At 43.0% G+C, this 21,532-nt stretch overlaps 1 protein-coding gene across 2 annotated transcripts in view; it reads right to left on the bottom strand.

The window, feature by feature from the left end:
• The window catches only part of SGCG (sarcoglycan gamma), a 352,842-nt gene that overhangs the window by 2,402 nt on the left and 328,908 nt on the right, over positions 1 to 21,532 (bottom strand). For both annotated transcript variants that reach the window (XM_069759118.1, XM_069759119.1), the window contains exon 7: positions 3,765 to 3,888. In XM_069759118.1, coding sequence (XP_069615219.1) covers positions 3,765 to 3,888 — 124 coding nt within the window. The remainder of the gene's footprint in view (positions 1 to 3,764; positions 3,889 to 21,532) is intronic.

The following is a 21,532-nucleotide window of genomic DNA, read 5'->3' as shown; positions in this document are numbered from 1 at the left end:
GATAAGCATTTACAGTGGGGCAAAAAAGTATTTAGTCAGTCAGCAATAGTGCAAGTTCCACCACTTAAAAAGATGAGAGGCGTCTGTAATTTACATCATAGGTAGACCTCAACTATGGGAGACAAACTGAGAAAAAAAAATCCAGAAAATCACATTGTCTGTTTTTTTAACATTTTATTTGCATATTATGGTGGAAAATAAGTATTTGGTCAGAAACAAACAATCAAGATTTCTGGCTCTCACAGACCTGTAACTTCTTCTTTAAGAGTCTCCTTCACTATGGTGAAGACCAAAGAGCTGTCAAAGGACACCAGAAACAAAATTGTAGCCCTGCACCAGGCTGGGAAGACTGAATCTGCAATAGCCAACCAGCTTGGAGTGAAGAAATCAACAGTGGGAGCAATAATTAAAAAATGGAAGACATACAAGACCACTGATAATCTCCCTCGATCTGGGGCTCCACGCAAAATCCCACCCCGTGGGGTCAGAATGATCACAAGAACGGTGAGCAAAAATCCCAGAACCACGCGGGGGGACCTAGTGAATGAACTGCAGAGAGCTGGGACCAATGTAACAAGGCCTACCATAAGTAACACACTACGCCACCATGGACTCAGATCCTGCAGTGCCAGACGTGTCCCACTGCTTAAGCCAGTACATGTCCGGGCCCGTCTGAAGTTTGCTAGAGAGCATTTGGATGATCCAGAGGAGTTTTGGGAGAATGTCCTATGGTCTGATGAAACCAAACTGGAACTGTTTGGTAGAAACACAACTTGTCGTGTTTGGAGGAAAAAGAATACTGAGTTGCATCCATCAAACACCATACCTACTGTAAAGCATGGTGGTGGAAACATCATGCTTTGGGGCTGTTTCTCTGCAAAGGGGCCAGGACGACTGATCCGGGTACATGAAAGAATGAATGGGGCCATGTATCGTGAGATTTTGAGTGCAAACCTCCTTCCATCAGCAAGGGCATTGAAGATGAAATGTGGCTGGGTCTTTCAACATGACAATGATCCAAAGCACACCGCCAGGGCAACGAAGGAGTGGCTTCGTAAGAAGCATTTCAAGGTCCTGGAGTGGCCTAGCCAGTCTCCAGATCTCAACCCTATAGAAAACCTTTGGAGGGAGTTGAAAGTCCGTGTTGCCAAGCGAAAAGCCAAAAACATCACTGCTCTAGAGGAGATCTGCATGGAGGAATGGGCCAACATACCAACAACAGTGTGTGGCAACCTTGTGAAGACTTACAGAAAACGTTTGACCACTGTCATTGCCAACAAAGGATATATTACAAAGTATTGAGATGAAATTTTGTTTCTGACCAAATACTTATTTTCCACCATAATATGCAAATAAAATGTTAAAAAACAAACAATGTGATTTTCTGGATTTTTTTTCCTCATTTTGTCTCCCATAGTTGAGGTCTACCTATGATGTAAATTACAGACGCCTCTCATCTTTTTAAGTGGTGGAACTTGCACTATTGCTGACTGACTAAATACTTTTTTGCCCCACTGTACATGTCTAATTGACCCCTTACTTATCATTCTGATATCACAAATGTGCGCATCTTATATTGGCCATATATATATATATGTTTGACATGCAAAACATGTGTGGCCTTAAAAAAATAAATAAAAAAAGTTTACGACAACCGCATAAGTCTTTGCATTGAGCCAGGAGAATTGTTTTCAAAGCAAAAAATACTGGACTTTCCGCCGAAAGATGTTTTTTTTTTCCAGGACATTATAAATAATGACATTTTAGAAGGCGATATCCCAGTGTGACTTCTGCAGGGCTTCATAATGGCCGCAGTACTATCATTTTACAGTGTGAACATAAAAAGTGTCAAGTGCCTTGTTCATCCTGGAAATGATTGATGGCTTTGTAGAGCGCACTGGATGCACAGCGCTAGGATGATTTATATCGGCTAATGGCATAGATTTTGGTAAGAAAACTGTCTGCATGGAAAAGTGTATTTTAATTAATAAAGGGAGTAATCTGTATGAATAATTGAGATAAGCAATGGATATGGTAATTGCATGTAAAGCAGAACTTGAAATATGAAATATATTATTTTTTTTAATTTGTACATTAAAATTCTCGCCTCGTTTTCTCATGCACATATTAGTAAACTGCTTGGATATGACTCAGTTATTAGCTGTGCATTTATTTTATTTTATTCCAGCTCTTTACATGGGACCAGGTACATGTCAGCAGGTAGTACTAGTACGCAGGGTATGCTTGAGGCCCTATAACAGATCATTGGGGCTCAGAAGTAAATTTAGACGCATAGACATCGATTCATCCAGATTGGGGTTCACGCCAGTCTTGATGAGGGGGGCGTGATAGAGTCAGAGGTGACTGAATCATTAACTCCAGTCATGGAGTCATTTTTGGTAAAAGTGATGCCACAGTTTGTCCTTTAAGGGATTGTCCACTACCTGGACAATATGTCCTATTGGGACGTAGTGGGACTGAGCCAAAGCTCATCTAATTTAGAGAGGTTGTCCACTGCAAGGACAACCCCTTCTTGAAATAAATGATTGGCCGCCATAAAATAAAAAAAACTATACTCGCCTCCCATTCTGGCACCGTTCCAGAGGTGTCAGCACTTGCGGTCCCGGAGCTCTGGTGCTGTGGAATAACACGTGGTGCGTGGCACTCAATCAGTGCCAGCGTCACTGTCCCCGCCTTCTGTCGAATTGAACATGAAGATGAAGTCCGGGCTGCAGCTGATCTCAGACTTCCTCTTCATATTCAATCTGTCCGAAGGCGACCACGTGTCATTCCACCGCACCAGAGCTCCAGGGGCTGGGAGTGCCGACACCGCTGGAATGGTGCCAGCAAGGGAGGTGAGTATAGCTTTTTTTATTGTATTGCGGCCATTTATTTCAAGAACGGGTTGTCCTTGCAGTGGAGAACCTTTCTAAATTAGATGAGCTGTGGCCTCACGCCCTGTCCCGCTATGGAAAACCACAGTGAAAGAACCAAAAGTTACATACCGCAGAGTTTTTCAAAGCGATTTACACCATAATTCTGGTGTAATCACTTTAATAAATCGGGGCCATACGATTCAAGGATCCATTCACCAATGAACTTTAGGGGTTGTCTGCAAACTATATTGAAGCTGTCACCTTGGATAATGCTATTAACCTACAGATATATGGTTATTCTGCAGATATATAGCCGTCCAATGCATGCTGCTTGGCAGCCTTACTTACTTAGGTGCGGCTACCAGGAGAAAATTAACTAACTTCTTTATTACTATGAGCCGCCATGTTTTTGTCATGGGGTCATGCACTACAGTCACCGCTCATAGTCCTGCTCACTACGCTGCACATCCCAGCACTTTGACTGACAGCTCACACAGATGCGCTGCAGAGCCAGCTGTCAAGAATATATTGGGGGTTATAGAAACAGGAAATAAATTGTTCAATTAAATACAGAGTTACCAAAATTTTATTCACTTTCTATGGTTCCAGTGGAGACAGGTGTTCCGTCAGACTGTAGAAGTGAAATGGTGGGCACGCATGCGCACTACCACCCCATTTAGGACCCCCTTTCAATCAATAAGTGGGGATCTCATCATCTATCCTCTGGATCATGGACATGTCTCTCATAAATAACCTGCTTATTCTAATATGACATAAAGAACACGAATCCCAATCAACACTTTGCGGAGAATCACTCGTCCCCCTGAACCTACAGGAAAGATTTTCCCCTTTTTCTTATGGTCTAAATTAGTTATGAAAATTACAAACCATTCCATCGTTACTGTGAAATTTAATATCTCTCCGTGAAATAGCCTCAATTTCACCAGTCTGAGCTTTGATATAAACTCCTTTCGGGGCGTCCATGCTCAAAGACCGGGTGGGGGATTCCAGTCTGAAAGAATAATAACAAGTTGTACATGAATTTATAATATACTACATATGTCATTCACTTTACCTCCTAGAGGCAAACAAGCTCAGAATTGTTCACTGTGTTAGGTTGACATAGAAGGAAGATCGAAAAGCAGTCCTCTCTTGTATTGCTGTTAAGCTATGTTACTAAAAAATGACAGCACCATAAAAACCTGTTATGCCATACGTAATATTGAATCCCTACTTACTTTCTTACAAGTATTGAAAAGGGGTTAGTCCCTGTGGAGACACGGGGGTCAGCGGGTGCTATGGTCCACTAGCCGAAACCGCGTGGACCAGGCCACATCCCACTGAACACCCGCTCTCCTTTCCCTGTGGGCATAATACTACTCAGACAAGACAGGGTCAGAGTAAAACTGTGGCAATATGTTATTGAACCACAAAACAGTCAAATAACACACAGAATAGTCCCAGCAAAATACCCCAAATGGTGCAAAATTACAAAATCTTGTCCTTCCGCTGACCCAACAGGAAAAGAGCAGCTGTGACTTCAGAGTTTCCAGGGCCAACTACCCCACCTGTGGCATGCACAGAAATGAGAAGCTTAGGAAGATGACAGTCCATGGAGGTACAAGGGCAGTTAACCAGAGGGTGGCAATCTGGCTTCTCCAAACATTTCCATGGGGCTCAGGTGACCAGTGAGTCCAAATCCCAACTACCCCAAATGTATCCATGAGGCTCAGGTGACCGGTGGGTCCAAATCCTGACTACCCCAAACATATCCATGGTTCAGCGATGGTCAATGGAGCAGATCTGTATTCTTTCAGCTGGGGCCATGGTCCCCTAAGCTGACATCCTGTAGAATGACAAATCTGTATCCCTCATGATGGAGCCATATTATCTTGGCTGCTGTCCTGTAGAGAGTCTCTGGTTCTTTTTTAATGTTTGGATGTCTGGATGTATTTCTGTCTGATGTTACTTTTATAGTTAACCACTGTCCTTCAAAACAGCATCCAGTTTTTCCTCCTATGTTTTGAAATTCAACAAGTTAGCTGGTCTGGACAATGTGTAATCAACATATCAGCAAACATCATTGTTCATTTATCCTGCATCTCTAGTCATCCAGGATAACAGCTAAATATGTTACATCAAATGTCAACCAACAAGTCAATATTACAGGCTTATACGAACAAAAGTCTGTTTTTTCTTGACCAACCAGAAAGAAACACACAATCAAAAGTCAACATGTAGGTGACAGTCAATGACTCCTGGGTTAATGAAAATAGACGTCTGGTTAATTAAGATAAAATGCTGTGTTGCCACAGTCCCTTGCAGGCAATTTGCTATAAAAGCTAAGTGGTCAGTTCCTTTATATCCTCACCCATGGATGCCAAATCTCCTTCCTAGAGTTGCTACCTTCTTGCATCCAGCATTAGGTAGTGTGAATTTTGAAGAGTAGCTGCAGAGGAGGGTGAGGAATAAAGTTGAGTTTGGATGGAGGTACAGTGGTCACCACCAGTGATGAGCGAACATGCTCGGATAAGGTGAGTGACTTTGGCATGCTTGAAAATTATGTTTGAGTCCCTGCGCCTGCATGTCTCACGGCTGTTCGACAGCCGCAACATATGCAGGGATTGCCTAACAAACATATTTTTTTCATCATGCCGAAGACACTCAGCACACGAGCATGCCCGGATAACACCTTATCCGAGCACGTTCGCTCATCTCTATTCACCACCTCTCTTTCTATATCGACAATACAATGTCCAGGCCAGCACCCTACATGACATGTGAAAGCCCCTCCATTGGCTTTGAACATATCGACCATGAATTTGATTCATGATCAATCCTCATTTTCCCCAACATCTGGGGAACCATCAAGGTGCCTACATTTATATTAAATATGGCAACATGGAGAAGCCATATATTTAATACCAAGGCCAGGCAAGATCTTGTCCCGGTAGTTAAGGAAAGCCTTCCCTAAAGCTTACTTTCAGTCCCTGACACTACACATTAGCCTTCATGAAACTGGCCATGTACATAGAACCTTAGCTGAACTCACACTGCAGCTACAAAGAGTTAAATTGTTCCATATTCAGCTGTATATAACACTACACTATTTTCTAAAAGCCATCAGGTTTTGGGTTTTGGGGGGGGGGGGGTCCAATCCAATAAATGAATTCCCTTTGTGTAAATATTGCTTATAATTTATCATTTCCACTTATTTGTATCCAACCCAGTCTCAAAGTTTGAGATTACGTTGACCTTTTTAAGCAGACTTCGAAAGACTCTACAAAGAACTGTGACTTACAAAGATTAAGAAACATGTCATGTACCATTCTCCTGCTGAAAGGAACGAACGATAGACGAGGAGGTTCAGTCTTTCAATTTCTATGGCTGAAGAGCATGACAGGAACCAAAAGGTCACTGCTAAAATATTAAAGTCAGCCAAACACTCTTAAAACCCCCCACCATTATTGATAGCAGAGATGCCACCCTTAGATAATCCCTCTTTATAAGAATTTTATCACAACTAATTGTTCATTGTATTTTTTATCACCAAGAATCCAAAAATGTACAGTCAATTCACAAGACGGGATACTAAAAATAATATTAACACAAAATTTCTTAACATTTTACGGTTCCTTTGAATGTGACATGAATGTGACATCTTCTCTCCTAACTAACAGACTGTTTGCCATTCTTTGGCCGCCTACTCAATTAGTACTCTTCAGGAATGAGACGTTTTACCTTACAAAACACAATAATACGATCACAGCAATTGATTTATCCCGAGTTCTATGACACTCCTGTTGCAATAAAGCATCTGCTGAGACACGAGAATCGGCACATAAAAATGTCAAGAAAAATTCAGTAGCTGCGTAAAAGCTGTAAAATTAGAGCAAAGAAATAAAAATAAGACAAACTCTGATCAAGACAAAAATCTCCAATAAATAACCATTTACACTGCAGCTGCTGAATTCCACCTTGCACTTGTTGGCAGAGACTTGGAGCAGACAGAGGAAATGAACATGAGTGGTCATTAAGGGAAGTTATTACTCTACGGAACTCAAGTACTAGGAACATAACTGCTGATGCTAAGGAGGTCGCAATGTGACCCAGCATGAAGATTTCCTTATGACAATGATCAAGCAATAATGAAATTGCATTATTAATTTTCATAGAAAACTGATAGCAGAAAAAAAGCACGCATGGTTTATCTAGCCTATTTTTAAAAAAAATTATTTTTATCTTACGATAGTTGTATGGAAGAAATAAGTTTTTAAAGCACCAAAACTTCCCCAATTGTTTCCTTTATTAAATTGTGTAAAAAATAATAAAAAATGGCAAATATAGGAACATTTTGGATGTATTTTGGGAGTAAATTAATACTTTAATGAGTTTTACAGGACAAGTCAAAACAGCAAATTTATAACGCTGAGGTACAACATCAAAACAGTCCTACAATAACATAGTAACATAGTTAGTAAGGCCGAAAAAAGACATTTGTCCATCCAGTTCAGCCTATATTCCATCATAATAAATACCCAGATCTACGTCCTTCTACAGAACCTAATAATTGTATGATACAATATTGTTCTGCTCCAGGAAGACATCCAGGCCTCTCTTGAACCCCTCGACTGAGTTCGCCATCACCACCTCCTCAGGCAAGCAATTCCAGATTCTCACTGCCCTAACAGTAAAGAATCCTCTTCTATGTTGGTGGAAAAACCTTCTCTCCTCCACACGCAAAGAATGCCCCCTTGTGCCCGTCACCTTCCTTGGTATAAACAGATCCTCAGCGAGATATTTGTATTGTCCCCTTATATACTTATACATGGTTATTAGATCACCCCTCAGTCGTCTTTTTTCTAGACTAAATAATCCTAATTTCGCTAATCTATCTGGGTATTGTAGTTCTCCCATCCCCTTTATTAATTTTGTTGCCCTCCTTTGTACTCTCTCTAGTTCCATTATATCCTTCCTGAGCACCGGTGCCCAAAACTGGACACAGTACTCCATGTGCGGTCTAACTAGGGATTTGTACAGAGGCAGTATAATGCTCTCATCATGTGTATCCAGACCTCTTTTAATGCACCCCATGATCCTGTTTGCCTTGGCAGCTGCTGCCTGGCACTGGCTGCTCCAGGTAAGTTTATCATTAACTAGGATCCCCAAGTCCTTCTCCCTGTCAGATTTACCCAGTGGTTTCCCGTTCAGTGTGTAATGGTGATATTGATTCCCTCTTCCCATGTGTATAACCTTACATTTATCATTGTTAAACCTCATCTGCCACCTTTCAGCCCAAGTTTCCAACTTATCCAGATCCATCTGTAGCAGAATACTATCTTCTCTTGTATTAACTGCTTTACATAGTTTTGTATCATCTGCAAATATCGATATTTTACTGTGTAAACCTTCTACCAGATCATTAATGAATATGTTGAAGAGAACAGGTCCCAATACTGACCCCTGCGGTACCCCACTGGTCACAGCGACCCAGTTAGAGACTATACCATTTATAACCACCCTCTGCTTTCTATCACTAAGCCAGTTACTAACCCATTTACACACATTTTCCCCCAGACCAAGCATTCTCATTTTGTGTACCAACCTCTTGTGCGGCACGGTATCAAACGCTTTGGAAAAATCGAGATATACCACGTCCAATGACTCACCGTGGTCCAGTCTATAGCTTACCTCTTCATAAAAACTGATTAGATTGGTTTGACAGGAGCGATTTCTCATAAACCCATGCTGATATGGAGTTAAACAGTTATTCTCATTGAGATAATCCAGAATAACATCCCTCAGAAACCCTTCAAATATTTTACCAACAATAGAGGTTAGACTTACTGGCCTATAATTTCCAGGTTCACTTTTAGAGCCCTTTTTGAATATTGGCACCACATTTGCTATGCGCCAGTCCTGCGGAACAGACCCTGTCGCTATAGAGTCACTAAAAATAAGAAATAATGGTTTATCTATTACATTACTTAGTTCTCTTAGTACTCGTGGGTGTATGCCATCCGGACCCGGAGATTTATCTATTTTAATCTTATTTAGCCGGTTTCGCACCTCTTCTTGGGTTAGATTGGTGACCCTTAATATAGGGTTTTCATTGTTTCTTGGGATTTCACCTAGCATTTCATTTTCCACCGTGAATACCGTGGAGAAGAAGGTGTTTAATATGTTAGCTTTTTCCTCGTCATCTACAACCATTCTTTCCTCACTATTTTTTAAGGGGCCTACATTTTCAATTTTTATTCTTTTACTATTGATATAGTTGAAGAACAGTTTGGGATTAGTTTTACTCTCCTTAGCAATGTGCTTCTCTGTTTCCTTTTTGGCAGCTTTAATTAGTTTTTTAGATAAAGTATTTTTCTCCCTATAGTTTTTTAGAGCTTCAATGGTGCCATCCTGCTTTAGTAGTGCAAATGCTTTCTTTTTACTGTTAATTGCCTGTCTTACTTCTTTGTTTAGCCACATTGGGTTTTTCCTATTTCTAGTCCTTTTATTCCCACAAGGTATAAACCGCTTACACTGCCTATTTAGGATGTTCTTAAACATTTCCCATTTATTATCTGTATTCTCATTTCTGAGGATATTGTCCCAGTCTACCAGATTAAGGGCATCTCTAAGCTGTTCAAACTTTGCCTTCCTAAAGTTCAATGTTTTTGTGACTCCCTGACAAGTCCCCCTAGTGAAAGACAGGTGAAACTGCACAATATTGTGGTCGCTATTTCCTAAATGCCCAACCACCTGCAGATTTGTTATTCTGTCAGGTCTATTAGATAGTATTAGGTCTAAAAGTGCTGCTCCTCTGGTTGGATTCTGCACCAATTGTGAAAGATAATTTTTCTTGGTTATTAGCAGAAACCTGTTGCCTTTATGGGTTTCACAGGTTTCTGTTTCCCAGTTAATATCCGGGTAGTTAAAGTCCCCCATAACCAGGACCTCATTATGGGTTGCAGCTTCATCTATCTGCTTTAGAAGTAGACTTTCCATGCTTTCTGTTATATTTGGGGGTTTGTAACAGACCCCAATGAGAATTTTGTTACCATTTTTCCCTCCATGAATTTCAACCCATATGGACTCGACATCCTCATTCCCTTCGCTAATATCCTCCCTTAAAGTGGACTTTAGACAAGACTTTACATAGAGACAAACCCCTCCTCCTCTCCGATTTTTACGATCCTTTCTAAACAGACTGTAACCCTGTAAGTTAACTGCCCAGTCATAGCTTTCATCTAACCATGTCTCGGTTATTCCCACTATGTCAAAGTTACCTGTAGATATTTCTGCTTCTAGTTCTTCCATCTTGTTTGTCAGGCTTCTGGCGTTTGCGAGCATGCAGTTTAGAGGATTTTGTTTTGTTCCAATCTCCTCACTGTGGATTGTTTTAGAAATGTTCTTACCTCCCTTCTGAGTATGTTTTCCTGGGTCGTCTTTGTTCGAGTCTAATGTTTTTCTTCCCGTCCCCTCTTCTTCTAGTTTAACGCCCTCCTGATGAGTGTAGCGAGTCTTCTGGCGAATGTGTGTTTCCCAGGTTTGTTGAGGTGTAGTCCGTCTCTGGCGAGGAGTCCATCATACCAGTAATTCACACCGTGGTCCAGGAATCCAAATCCTTGTTGTCTGCACCATCGTCTTAGCCAGTTGTTTGCATCAAGGATCCTGTTCCATCTCCTGGTGCCATGCCCGTCTACTGGAAGGATAGAAGAAAAAACTACCTGTGCATCCAGTTCCTTTACTTTCTTCCCCAACTCTTCAAAGTCCTTGCAGATTGTCGGTAGGTCCTTCCTTGCCGTGTCATTGGTGCCAACATGTATCAGAAGAAATGGGTGGACGTCCTTGGAGCTGAAGAGCTTTGGTATCCTATCGGTCACATCCTTGATCATCGCACCTGGAAGGCAGCATACTTCTCTTGCAGTTATGTCTGGTCTGCAGATGGCTGCTTCGGTGCCTCTCAGTAGTGAGTCTCCCACCACCACCACTCTTCGTTGCTTCTTGGCTGTACTTTTTGCTGTCACTTGTTGCTGTGTGCCCTTTTCTTTTTTGCTTGCTGGTATTGCTTCATTCTTAGGTGTGCCATCTTCATCCTCTACAAAGATTTGATATCGGTTCTTCAGTTGTGTGGTTGGTGATTTCTCCATGGTCTTCTTGCTTCTTTTGGTCACATGCTTCCACTCATCTGCTTTTGGAGGTTCTCTGACACTTTTTGCACCTTCTGTGACCAGTAGAGATGCTTCTGTTCTGTCTAGAAAGTCTTCATTCTCTTTGATGAGTTTCAAAGTTGCTATTCTTTCTTCCAGACCCCGCACCTTTTCTTCTAAAAGGGCCACTAGTCTACACTTCTGACAGGTGAAATTGGATTCTTCTTCTGGTCGATCTGTGAACATGTAGCACATGCTGCAGCTCACCATGTAGGTTGTCACATCTGCCATGTTGCTCCTAGATCCTGCTGACTTGCTGTGTGTTTTCCTTCTTGCAATAATGTCCTACAGGCAAAAATTCGCGCGCCGTAAGGCGCGCGGTTTGGTGATGCTTTCGAAGCAGCTGGTCCCGGCTGTACCCAACGATCTTCTAGCTTAGGGAGACTTCGCTTCTCCCAGAAGGCACCTGGAATATGCAAATTAGCCTCCTGAAGCTTGAATCCCTGGTTTGGTGATGCTTTCGAAGCAGCTGGTCCCGGCTGTACCCAACGATCTTCTAGCTTAGGGAGACTTTGCTTCAATGCAGTCAATGTTCGCAATACACATTTATAATAAAAACTATTTGAAACGGTCTTTTCGAACTTCACGGCAAAACCAAATATAAGGGGAGAAGAGACGGAGGTAGAAATGAGGGAAATATAGAAAAGGGGGAAGAGTAAGGCAAGGAAAACCAGATTTGGGGAAGAACCAGGGAAGGAGTGGAAAGGGAGGAAAGAAAGAGGGGAGTGAGATACCTAAGAGAGAGGGAAAGAGAGAATAGACTCTCACCTAGATAGATATCAGTCTATTATTTATATGGAAGGAAAACGCTAAAAAGATATGCGAGCAGAAGACCTCAACCAAGGAGTCAACCAAGTGTTTAATTCTTGTGACTCTATGATGATGATCTAAGGAGCCCAAGTGTCTAAGACTTTGTCCATCGTACATGAGGCTTGAGCAGTTAGTTCCTCCATTCTCAGGGTGTCATTTTTCAGCACGAGTAGGGGGTTCCCTTTGTTTCCAAACTCTAGGAATCAACATCCTAGCTGCCAATAAGAGGTGTCTAAGTAGACCTCTTTAAAATCAGTAGCCAGATTGTTGCTAATGGATAGAGGGGTTATGGCCATAGATGGATGTACCTTGGTTATGGAGATTTTATAGAACAGTTCAAATATTGCTTCATATAAACTGTCTTATAGTGGGCCATGACCAACATATATGGGAATAAGAACCTGTCTCATTGAGACATCTCCAGCAAGTAGCTGAGGCCTAGGGGAATATTGTATGCATAGACAGGGGGCATCGGTACCACCTAGATAGTATTTTATAGTTCCTCTACTGTGATAATGAGCAAAGTGAGAACTTGTACTTGAGAATGAGTAATTTGTTATGTTCCTCTTTCCAACTTTTCCTCCCATTTTGCGAAGAAGGGAGAATGGGGGTGGGGGACTGCATTAGAAGTCTGGTCATCCTGGAAAATCCCATACATTAATGAGATGATGTAACCTGGGGGATCCTTCAGTAGGCATAGATCTTCAAAGAGAGTGACAGGCCTAAAAATATTAGTTTGTGCTGACACAGACTTTAAAAAACTCCCAAATTGCTAAAAAAAAACACGACGCTGGAGGAATATTTGAATTAGGGAAAAAAGTATGTAAGGGTGTAGTACAGAGGCCAGACAGGAAATCATGTAGGATAGGACGTTGATCTTTGGATTTGTTAAAAAAGGTTAGCCTATTGAGGACAGGTTGGAATGAGGGGTTATGATAGAGGGGAGTGTCAAAGGACCTGGAGTAGAGGAGTGGTGGAATAGTTTATTGCCTTGTTAGAGGAAAATTGAAAGTTATTTGGTGAGGGATGAGAGGGTATTAATGTTTGCATTAGTATTGGTTGTTGTCCATATTGCTGCAAGGGGGTGTTATTTGGATTGCAAAGTTTCTATTTCAACCCATTTCTTGGTTGTGACATGGTGGAATAAATCTAAGATGCATGTACTTCAAGGAGCACAGCTATAGAGGAGGAAATCTGGGAGGGCCGCCACACCCGACTGTTTAGCTTTGCTCACTAAATGATAAGACAACTATAGAGGAGGAAATCTGGTAGGGCCGCCACACCTGACAGTTCAGCTTTGCTCACTAAATGATAAGACAACCAAGGACATTTATGGGCCCAGATAAATCTAGTTAGAACTATTTTAAGGCAGGAAAAGAAGGAGGTGGGCTAAAAAAGGGGTATGGTCTGGAAGAAGTATAATAAGCGGGATAGGAGGTCCAATTTAATTGCATTGATTCTTCCGAACCATGATAACTGGAGCGTATTCTAACTTTTCAAGATCCAACTCTGTTTTGCGTAATGCGCATAGGAATTGGTACTATATATATGAGAAGGATCTGCTGTTATTTTAATACCTAAATAAATAAGGGAATTTATTTGCCAGTGAAAGGTAAAGGAAGAACCAACTGGGCAAATAATGTTGAGGGAAGTGAGATATTGAGAATTTCTGACTTGTGGGAGTTCACCTTGAAACTGCTAAGGGAGCCAAATTGGTGTAATTCAGGTATAATGTTTGGTAAACTAGAAATAGGGGAGGATATGTGTTGTGAATTCTGTTGTCGGGCTCCCTCCTGTGGTCATGAATGGTACTTCGGCTGGTTCTGTCCATGGACTTCCTCTGGTGGGTGTTTCTGAGTTTCCTTCCTCAGGTGACGAGGTTAATTCGTTAGCTGGCTGCTCTATTTAACTCCACTTAGATCTTTGCTCCAGGCCACCTGTCAATGTTCCAGTATTGGTTTAGTTCACTCCTGGATCGTTCTTGTGTCCTGTCTTCCCAGCAGAAGCTAAGTTCCAGCTTGTATTTCTTTGGTTTGCTATTTTTCTGTCCAGCTTGCAATTTTTATTGTTGTCTTGCTTGCTGGAAGCTCTGGGACGCAGAGGGAGCGCCTCCGCACCGTGAGTCGGTGCGGAGGGTCTTTTTGCGCCCTCTGCGTGGTCTTTTTGTAGGTTTTTTGTGCTGACCGCAAAGTAACCTTTCCTATCCTCGGTCTGTTCAGTAAGTCGGGCCTCACTTTGCTAAATCTATTTAATCTCTGTGTTTGTATTTTCATCTTACTCACAGTCATTATATGTGGGGGGCTGCCTTTTCCTTTGGGGAATTTCTCTGAGGCAAGGTAGGCTTTATTTTTCTTTCTTCAGGGCTAGCTAGTTTCTTAGGCTGTGCCGAGTTGCATAGGGAGCGTTAGGCGCAATCCACGGCTATTTCTAGTGTGTTTGATAGGATTAGGGATTGCGGTCAGCAGAGTTCCCACGTCCCAGAGCTCGTCCTTATTATCAGCAATTATCAGGTCATTTCGTGTGCTCTTAACCACCAGGTCCATTATTGTCCTGACCACCAGGTCATAACAGTACAGGTGGCCCAAAGTACTAATGCATCTCAACAGAGGGATAAGAGAAGTTCTGAGACCATTTTTTTTTCTTTGCAGTGTGTTTTGTCTCTTTTTTCCCCTTTACCTCTGGGTGGTTCAGGACACTGGTGTAAACATGGACATTCAAGGTCTGTCCTCTTGGGTGGATAATCTCACTACAAGGGTACAAAACGTTCAAGATTTTGTGGTTCAGAATCCGATGTCAGAGCCTAGGATTCCAATTAATGATTTGTTTTTTGGTGATAGATCTAAGTTCTTGAATTTCAAAAATAATTATAAATTGTTTCTTGCCTTGAAACCTCGCTCCTCAGGTGACCCTGTTCAACAAGTAAAGATCATTATTTCTTTGTTACGTGGTGACCCTCAAGACTGGGCATTTTCCCTTGCGCCAGGAGATCCGGCATTGCGTGATGTTGATGCGTTTTTCCTGGCGCTTGGATTGCTTTATGACGAACCTAATTCAGTGGATCAGGCAGAGAAAATCTTGCTAGCTCTGTGTCAGGGTCAGGATGAAGCGGAGATATATTGTCAGAAGTTTAGAAAGTGGTCTGTGCTCACTCAGTGGAATGAATGTGCCCTGGCAGCAATCTTCAGAAAGGGTCTCTCTGAAGCCCTTAAGGATGTCATGGTGGGGTTTCCCATGCCTGCTGGTCTGAATGAGTCTATGTCCTTGGCCATTCAGATCGATCGACGCTTGCGTGAGCGTAAAGCTGTGCACCATTTGGCGGTACTATCTGAGCATGGGCCTGAGCAAATGCAATGTGATAGGACTTTGACCAGAGCTAAACGGCAAGAACACAGACGTCGGAATGGGCTATGTTTCTACTGTGGTGATTCCACTCATGCTAGCTCCGTTTGTCCTAAGCGCACTAAGCGGTTCGCTAGGTCTGCCACCATTGGTACGGTACAGTCTAAATTTCTATTGTCTGTTACTCTGATTTGCTCTTTGTCATCCTATTCTGTTATGGCATTTGTGGATTCAGGCGCTGCCCTGAATTTGATGGACTTGGAGTATGCTAGGCGCTGTGGTTTTTTCTTGGAGCCCTTGCAGTATCCTATTCCATTGAGAGGAATTGATGCTACGCCTTTGGCCAAGAATAAGCCTCAGTACTGGACCCAGTTGACCATGTGCATGGCTCCTGTACATCAGGAGGATATCCGCTTTCTGGTGTTGCATAATCTGCATGATGTGGTCGTTTTGGGGTTGCCATGGCTACAGGTTCATAATCCAGTATTGGACTGGAAATCTATGTCTGTGTCCAGCTGGGGTTGCCAGGGGGTACATGGTGATGTTCCATTGTTGTCTATTTCGTCATCCACCCCTTCTGAAGTTCCAGAGTTTTTGTCGGATTATCAGGATGTATTTGATGAGCCCAAAGCCAGTGACCTACCTCCTCATAGGGATTGCGATTGTGCAATTGATTTGATTCCTAGTAGTAAGTTTCCTAAGGGCCGATTGTTCAATTTATCTGTGCCAGAACACGCCGCTATGCGGAGTTATATAAAGGAATCCTTGGAGAAAGGCCATATTCGCCCGTCGTCATCACCGTTAGGAGCAGGGTTCTTTTTTGTGGCCAAGAAGGATGGTTCTTTGAGACCTTGTATTGATTACCACCTTCTTAATAAAATTACAGTCAAATTTCAGTATCCTTTGCCGTTGCTATCTGATTTGTTTGCTCGTATTAAAGGGGCTAGTTGGTTCACCAAGATAGATCTTCGAGGGGCGTATAATCTTGTGCGTATTAAACAAGGCGATGAATGGAAAACAGCATTTAATACGCCCGAGGGCCATTTTGAGTACCTGGTTATGCCATTCGGGCTTTCCAATGCTCCATCAGTATTTCAGTCCTTTATGCATGACATTTCCGAGAGTACCTGGATAAATTCCTGATTGTGTATTTGGATGATATTTTGGTCTTTTCGGATGATTGGGAGTCTCATGTGAAGCAGGTCAAAATGGTGTTCCAGGTCCTTCGTGCGAATTCCTTGTTTGTGAAGGGGTCAAAGTGTCTCTTTGGAGTTCAGAAGGTTTCATTTTTGGGGTTCATTTTTTCCCCTTCTACTATCGAGATGGACCCTGTTAAAGTCCAGGCCATTTACGATTGGACTCAGCCGACATCTGTGAAGAGCCTGCAAAAGTTCCTGGGCTTTGCTAATTTTTATCGGCGCTTCATCGCTAATTTTTCTACTGTTGCTAAACCGTTGACTGATTTGACCAAGAAGGGTGCTGATGTGGTCAATTGGTCTTCTGCAGCTGTAGAGGCTTTTCAGGAGTTGAAGCGTCGTTTTTCTTCTGCCCCTGTGTTGTGCCAGCCAGATGTTTCGCTCCCGTTTCAGGTTGAGGTTGATGCTTCTGAGATTGGAGCAGGGGCTGTTTTGTCGCAAAGAAGTTCTGATGGCTCGGTGATGAAGCCATGTGCTTTCTTTTCTAGAAAGTTTTCACCTGCTGAGCGTAACTATGATGTTGGTAATCGTGAGTTGTTGGCCATGAAGTGGGCATTCGAGGAGTGGTGTCATTGGCTGGAAGGAGCCAAGCATCGCGTGGTGGTCTTGACAGATCACAAGAATTTGACTTATCTTGAGTCTGCCAAACGGTTGAATCCGAGGCAGGCTCGATGGTCGTTATTTTTCTCCCGTTTTGATTTTGTGGTTTCGTACCTTCCGGGCTCTAAGAATGTGAAGGCTGATGCCCTGTCAAGGAGTTTTGTGCCTGACTCTCCGGGTGTTCCTGAGCCGGCGGGTATTCTCAAAGAGGGGGTAATTTTGTCTGCCATCTCCCCTGATTTGCGGCGGGTGCTGCAAAAATTTCAGGCTGATAGACCTGACCGTTGCCCAGCGGAGAAACTGTTTGTCCCTGATAGATGGACTAGTAGAGTTATCTCTGAGATTCATTGTTCAGTGTTGGCTGGGCATCCTGGAATCTTTGGTACCAGAGATTTGGTGGCTAGATCCTTCTGGTGGCCGTCTTTGTCACGGGATATGCGTTCTTTTGTGCAGTCCTGTGGGACTTGTGCTCGGGCTAAGCCCTGCTGTTCTTTCTGCTAGTGGGTTGCTTTTGCCTTTGCCGGTCCCGAAGAGGCCCTGGAAGAATATTTCTATGGATTTTATTTCGGATCTCCCCGTCTCTCAAAAGATGTCGGTCATTTGGGTGGTTTGTGATCGCTTTTCTAAGATGGTCCATTTGGTACCTTTGTCTAAATTGCCTTCCTCCTCTGATTTGGTGCCATTATTTTTCCAGCATGTGGTTCGTTTACATGGTATCCCGGAGAACATCGTTTCTGACAGAGGTTCCCAGTTTGTTTCGAGGTTTTGGCGATCCTTTTGTGCTAGGATGGGCATTGATTTGTCTTTTTCCTCGGCTTTCCATCCCCAGACAAATGGCCAAACCGAACGAACTAATCAAACTTTGGAAACATATCTGAGATGCTTTGTTTCTGCTGATCAGGATGATTGGGTGTCCTTTTTGCCGTTGGCTGAGTTCGCCCTTAATAATCGGGCCAGCTCGGCTACTTTGGTTTCGCCGTTTTTCTGCAATTCTGGTTTCCATCCTCGTTTCTCTTCAGGGCAGGTTGAGTCTTCGGACTGTCCTGGTGTAGATACTGTGGTGGATAGGTTGCAGCAGATTTGGACTCATGTGGTGGACAATTTGACATTGTCCCAGGAGAAGGCTCAACGTTTCGCTAACCGCCGGCGCTGTGTGGGTCCCCGACTTCGTGTTGGGGATTTGGTTTGGTTGTCATCTCGTTATGTTCCTATGAAGGTTTCCTCTCCTAAGTTTAAGCCTCGTTTCATTGGTCCGTATAAGATTTCTGAGGTTATCAATCCTGTGTCATTTCGTTTGGCCCTTCCTGCTTCTTTTGCCATCCATAATGTGTTCCATAGGTCGTTATTGCGGAGATACGTGGTGCCTGTGGTTCCATCCGTTGATCCTCCTGCCCCGGTGTTGGTTGAGGGGAAGTTGGAGTATGTGGTGAAGATTTTGGATTCTCGTGTTTCGAGACGGAAACTCCAGTACCTGGTCAAGTGGAAGGGTTATGGTCAGGAAGATAATTCCTGGGTTTTTGCCTCTGATGTTCATGCTGCCGATCTGGTTCGTGCCTTTCATTTGGCTCATCCTGGTCGGCCTGGGGGCTCTGGTGAGGGTTCGGTGACCCCTCCTCAAGGGGGGGTACTGTTGTGAATTTTGTTGTCGGGCTCCCTCCTGTGGTCATGAATGGTACTTCGGCTGGTTCTGTCCATGGACTTCCTCTGGTGGGTGTTTCTGAGTTTCCTTCCTCAGGTGACGAGGTTAATTCGTTAGCTGGCTGCTCTATTTAACTCCACTTAGATCTTTGCTCCAGGCCACCTGTCAATGTTCCAGTATTGGTTTAGTTCACTCCTGGATCGTTCTTGTGTCCTGTCTTCCCAGCAGAAGCTAAGTTCCAGCTTGTATTTCTTTGGTTTGCTATTTTTCTGTCCAACTTGCAATTTTTATTGTTGTCTTGCTTGCTGGAAGCTCTGGGACGCAGAGGGAGCGCCTCCGCACCGTGAGTCGGTGCGGAGGGTCTTTTTGCGCCCTCTGCGTGGTCTTTTTGTGGGTTTTTTGTGCTGACCGCAAAGTAACCTTTCCTATCCTCGGTCTGTTCAGTAAGTCGGGCCTTACTTTGCTAAATCTATTTCATCTCTGTGTTTGTATTTTCATCTTACTCACGGTCATTATATGTGGGGGGCTGCCTTTTCCTTTGGGGAATTTCTCTGAGGCAAGGTAGGCTTTATTTTTCTTTCTTCAGGGCTAGCTAGTTTCTTAGGCTGTGCCGAGTTGCATAGGGAGCGTTAGGCGCAATCCACGGCTATTTCTAGTGTGTTTGATAGGATTAGGGATTGCGGTCAGCAGAGTTCCCACGTCCCAGAGCTCGTCCTTATTATCAGCAATTATCAGGTCATTTCGTGTGCTCTTAACCACCAGGTCCATTATTGTCCTGACCACCAGGTCATAACAGATATGTAGAGAAGTTTGTATTCTTTTATTCGGATAGGGATGCCTGTGATCAAGATGTTGTTTCGAGGGACGCTGCTAAATGTTCCATAATTAGTATATACAATAAAAAGGATAGAGGGCATCCCTAGCGAGTGTCGTTATGTTTTTGGAAAGCCTGGAAAAGTGATCCATGAAATCTAACTTGGGCTCAGAAAGAGGTATAGAGGGCAACTATTCTGTATAGCATGACCCCTTGCAGACCAAGGCTCCGAAGAGCCTGAAACATGAATTCCCAGTGCCCCTGTCAAAGGCTTTCTCGGCATCAATTTACAGAATGCACATGGACCAAGGAGATCTGGTCCTCCCATCTGTGAGATATATAGTTCGGATGGTGCAAGCTCTGCCTTCACGACCAGGTACAAACCCTTTCTGGTCTTTATCACTGAAAGCAAGATGGACCGCAGCCTATCAGAGATAAATTTTGCGTATCATTAGACATCCGCACTGATCAAAGATATGGGGCGGTAGATGCTACAAAGTGAGGGATCTTTCCCAGCTTTGGTGAGAACTGTAATATCTGTCATAAGGGATTGGGGTGGGAATAATCCCCCTGAAGAAATATGGTTACACATTGATAATAATAAAAACTCAGTGAATACATAGTTTATAAAATCCGACACTATAACCATGTGGGCCTGGACTCTTTTCATGTTTCATCTCTCCTATGACTGTAGTCAGCTCCTCCAGGGCAAAATCATCTTCAAGACTCAGCAGAGCCTCAGACTGCAAGAGGCTGGGCTTATGCGTGAGGATATATAATCTTATTTTCTCCTGACGTTGGGGAGTGGGATTGTAGAGTCCGTCTCATGCTACCACGGGTGTGAAAGCACAACCAACATTCAAAAGTGACCAAAACATCAGCCAGAAAGCATTGGTACTGAGGTGAGGTCTGTGGTCCCCACCTGCAGAACCACTCCTTTATTGAGTGTGCCTTGATAATTGCCAATAATTTCCATCTGTTGTCTATTCCATTTGCACAACATCATGTGAAATTGATTGTCAATCAGTGTTGCTTCCTAAGTGGACAGTTTGATTTCACAGAAGTTTGATTTACTTGGAGTTATATTCTGTTGTTTAAGTGTTACCTTCATTTTTTTTAGCAGTGTATATAAAGGCATGATAAGATCATAGTATGAACCTTATCTCCGCTTCTACCGGAAGGTCAAGAAGTAAATTACAACTGAAGAAATAGTCTATTCTGCTATATGCAGAATGGCAAAAAAGGAAAAAAAGTTCCAGTACCAGGTATTTCTTCATAAAATCTTCAGTATTTTATTATCATGTCAACAAAGAAAACATCATGGGGATAAAAGTACCCCATTCTGACTATTGGCATGGGTCCCAGTGGTCAATAATTTATCAATTATCACCTATCCTTGAGATAGGTGATGACTTGTGTTTACTAGAGAACCTCTTTAAACTCTTTTTCATCTCTGGTGCTGCCCTGCCTTAGAACTTCTTGTGTAACTCAGCTCTGGTTCATCAGTTCCTCATCACTGAGTCTCCTCCGCTTTTTTGTGGACTACTACTTAGTCGTACCTGGTGAAGTTTTCTCAACACTACTTCACAAGTATCCCGCGATTCCTGTTTCCCTTTCCTTTTGCCGTTCTTCCACCAGAGCCTCTGTTTTTTTATCTGAACCACCCTGCTGCACCTTCGTCGTCAGTCCGTGCTACATCACCCTGCTGCACCTTCGTCATCAGTCCGTGCTACATCACCCTGCTGCACCTTCGTCATCAGTCCGTGCTACATCACCCTGCTGCACCTTCGTCGTCAGTCCGTGCTACATCACCCTGCTGCACCTTCGTCGTCAGTCCGTGCTACATAACTGCTCAATGGACTTCAAGGATCTACGTCACCAGGTGAGACATAACAGTGTATATGATAGATGACCATCAGCACATCTCAAAAGATTTCTCATGTCTCCAGTCCTGTTGATGGTGTCAGGAGGAACAGTTGTGGGGAATTTTATTTATTTGCATCTGTTTTTCCTTATTACTGGATCACTTATGAAAGTAAAGAGATTTAGGTACC

Source organism: Ranitomeya imitator, chromosome 3, assembly GCF_032444005.1.
Source record: "Ranitomeya imitator isolate aRanImi1 chromosome 3, aRanImi1.pri, whole genome shotgun sequence".
Taxonomy (NCBI): domain Eukaryota; kingdom Metazoa; phylum Chordata; class Amphibia; order Anura; family Dendrobatidae; genus Ranitomeya; species Ranitomeya imitator.
This window is presented reverse-complemented; position numbering and strand designations above follow the sequence as displayed.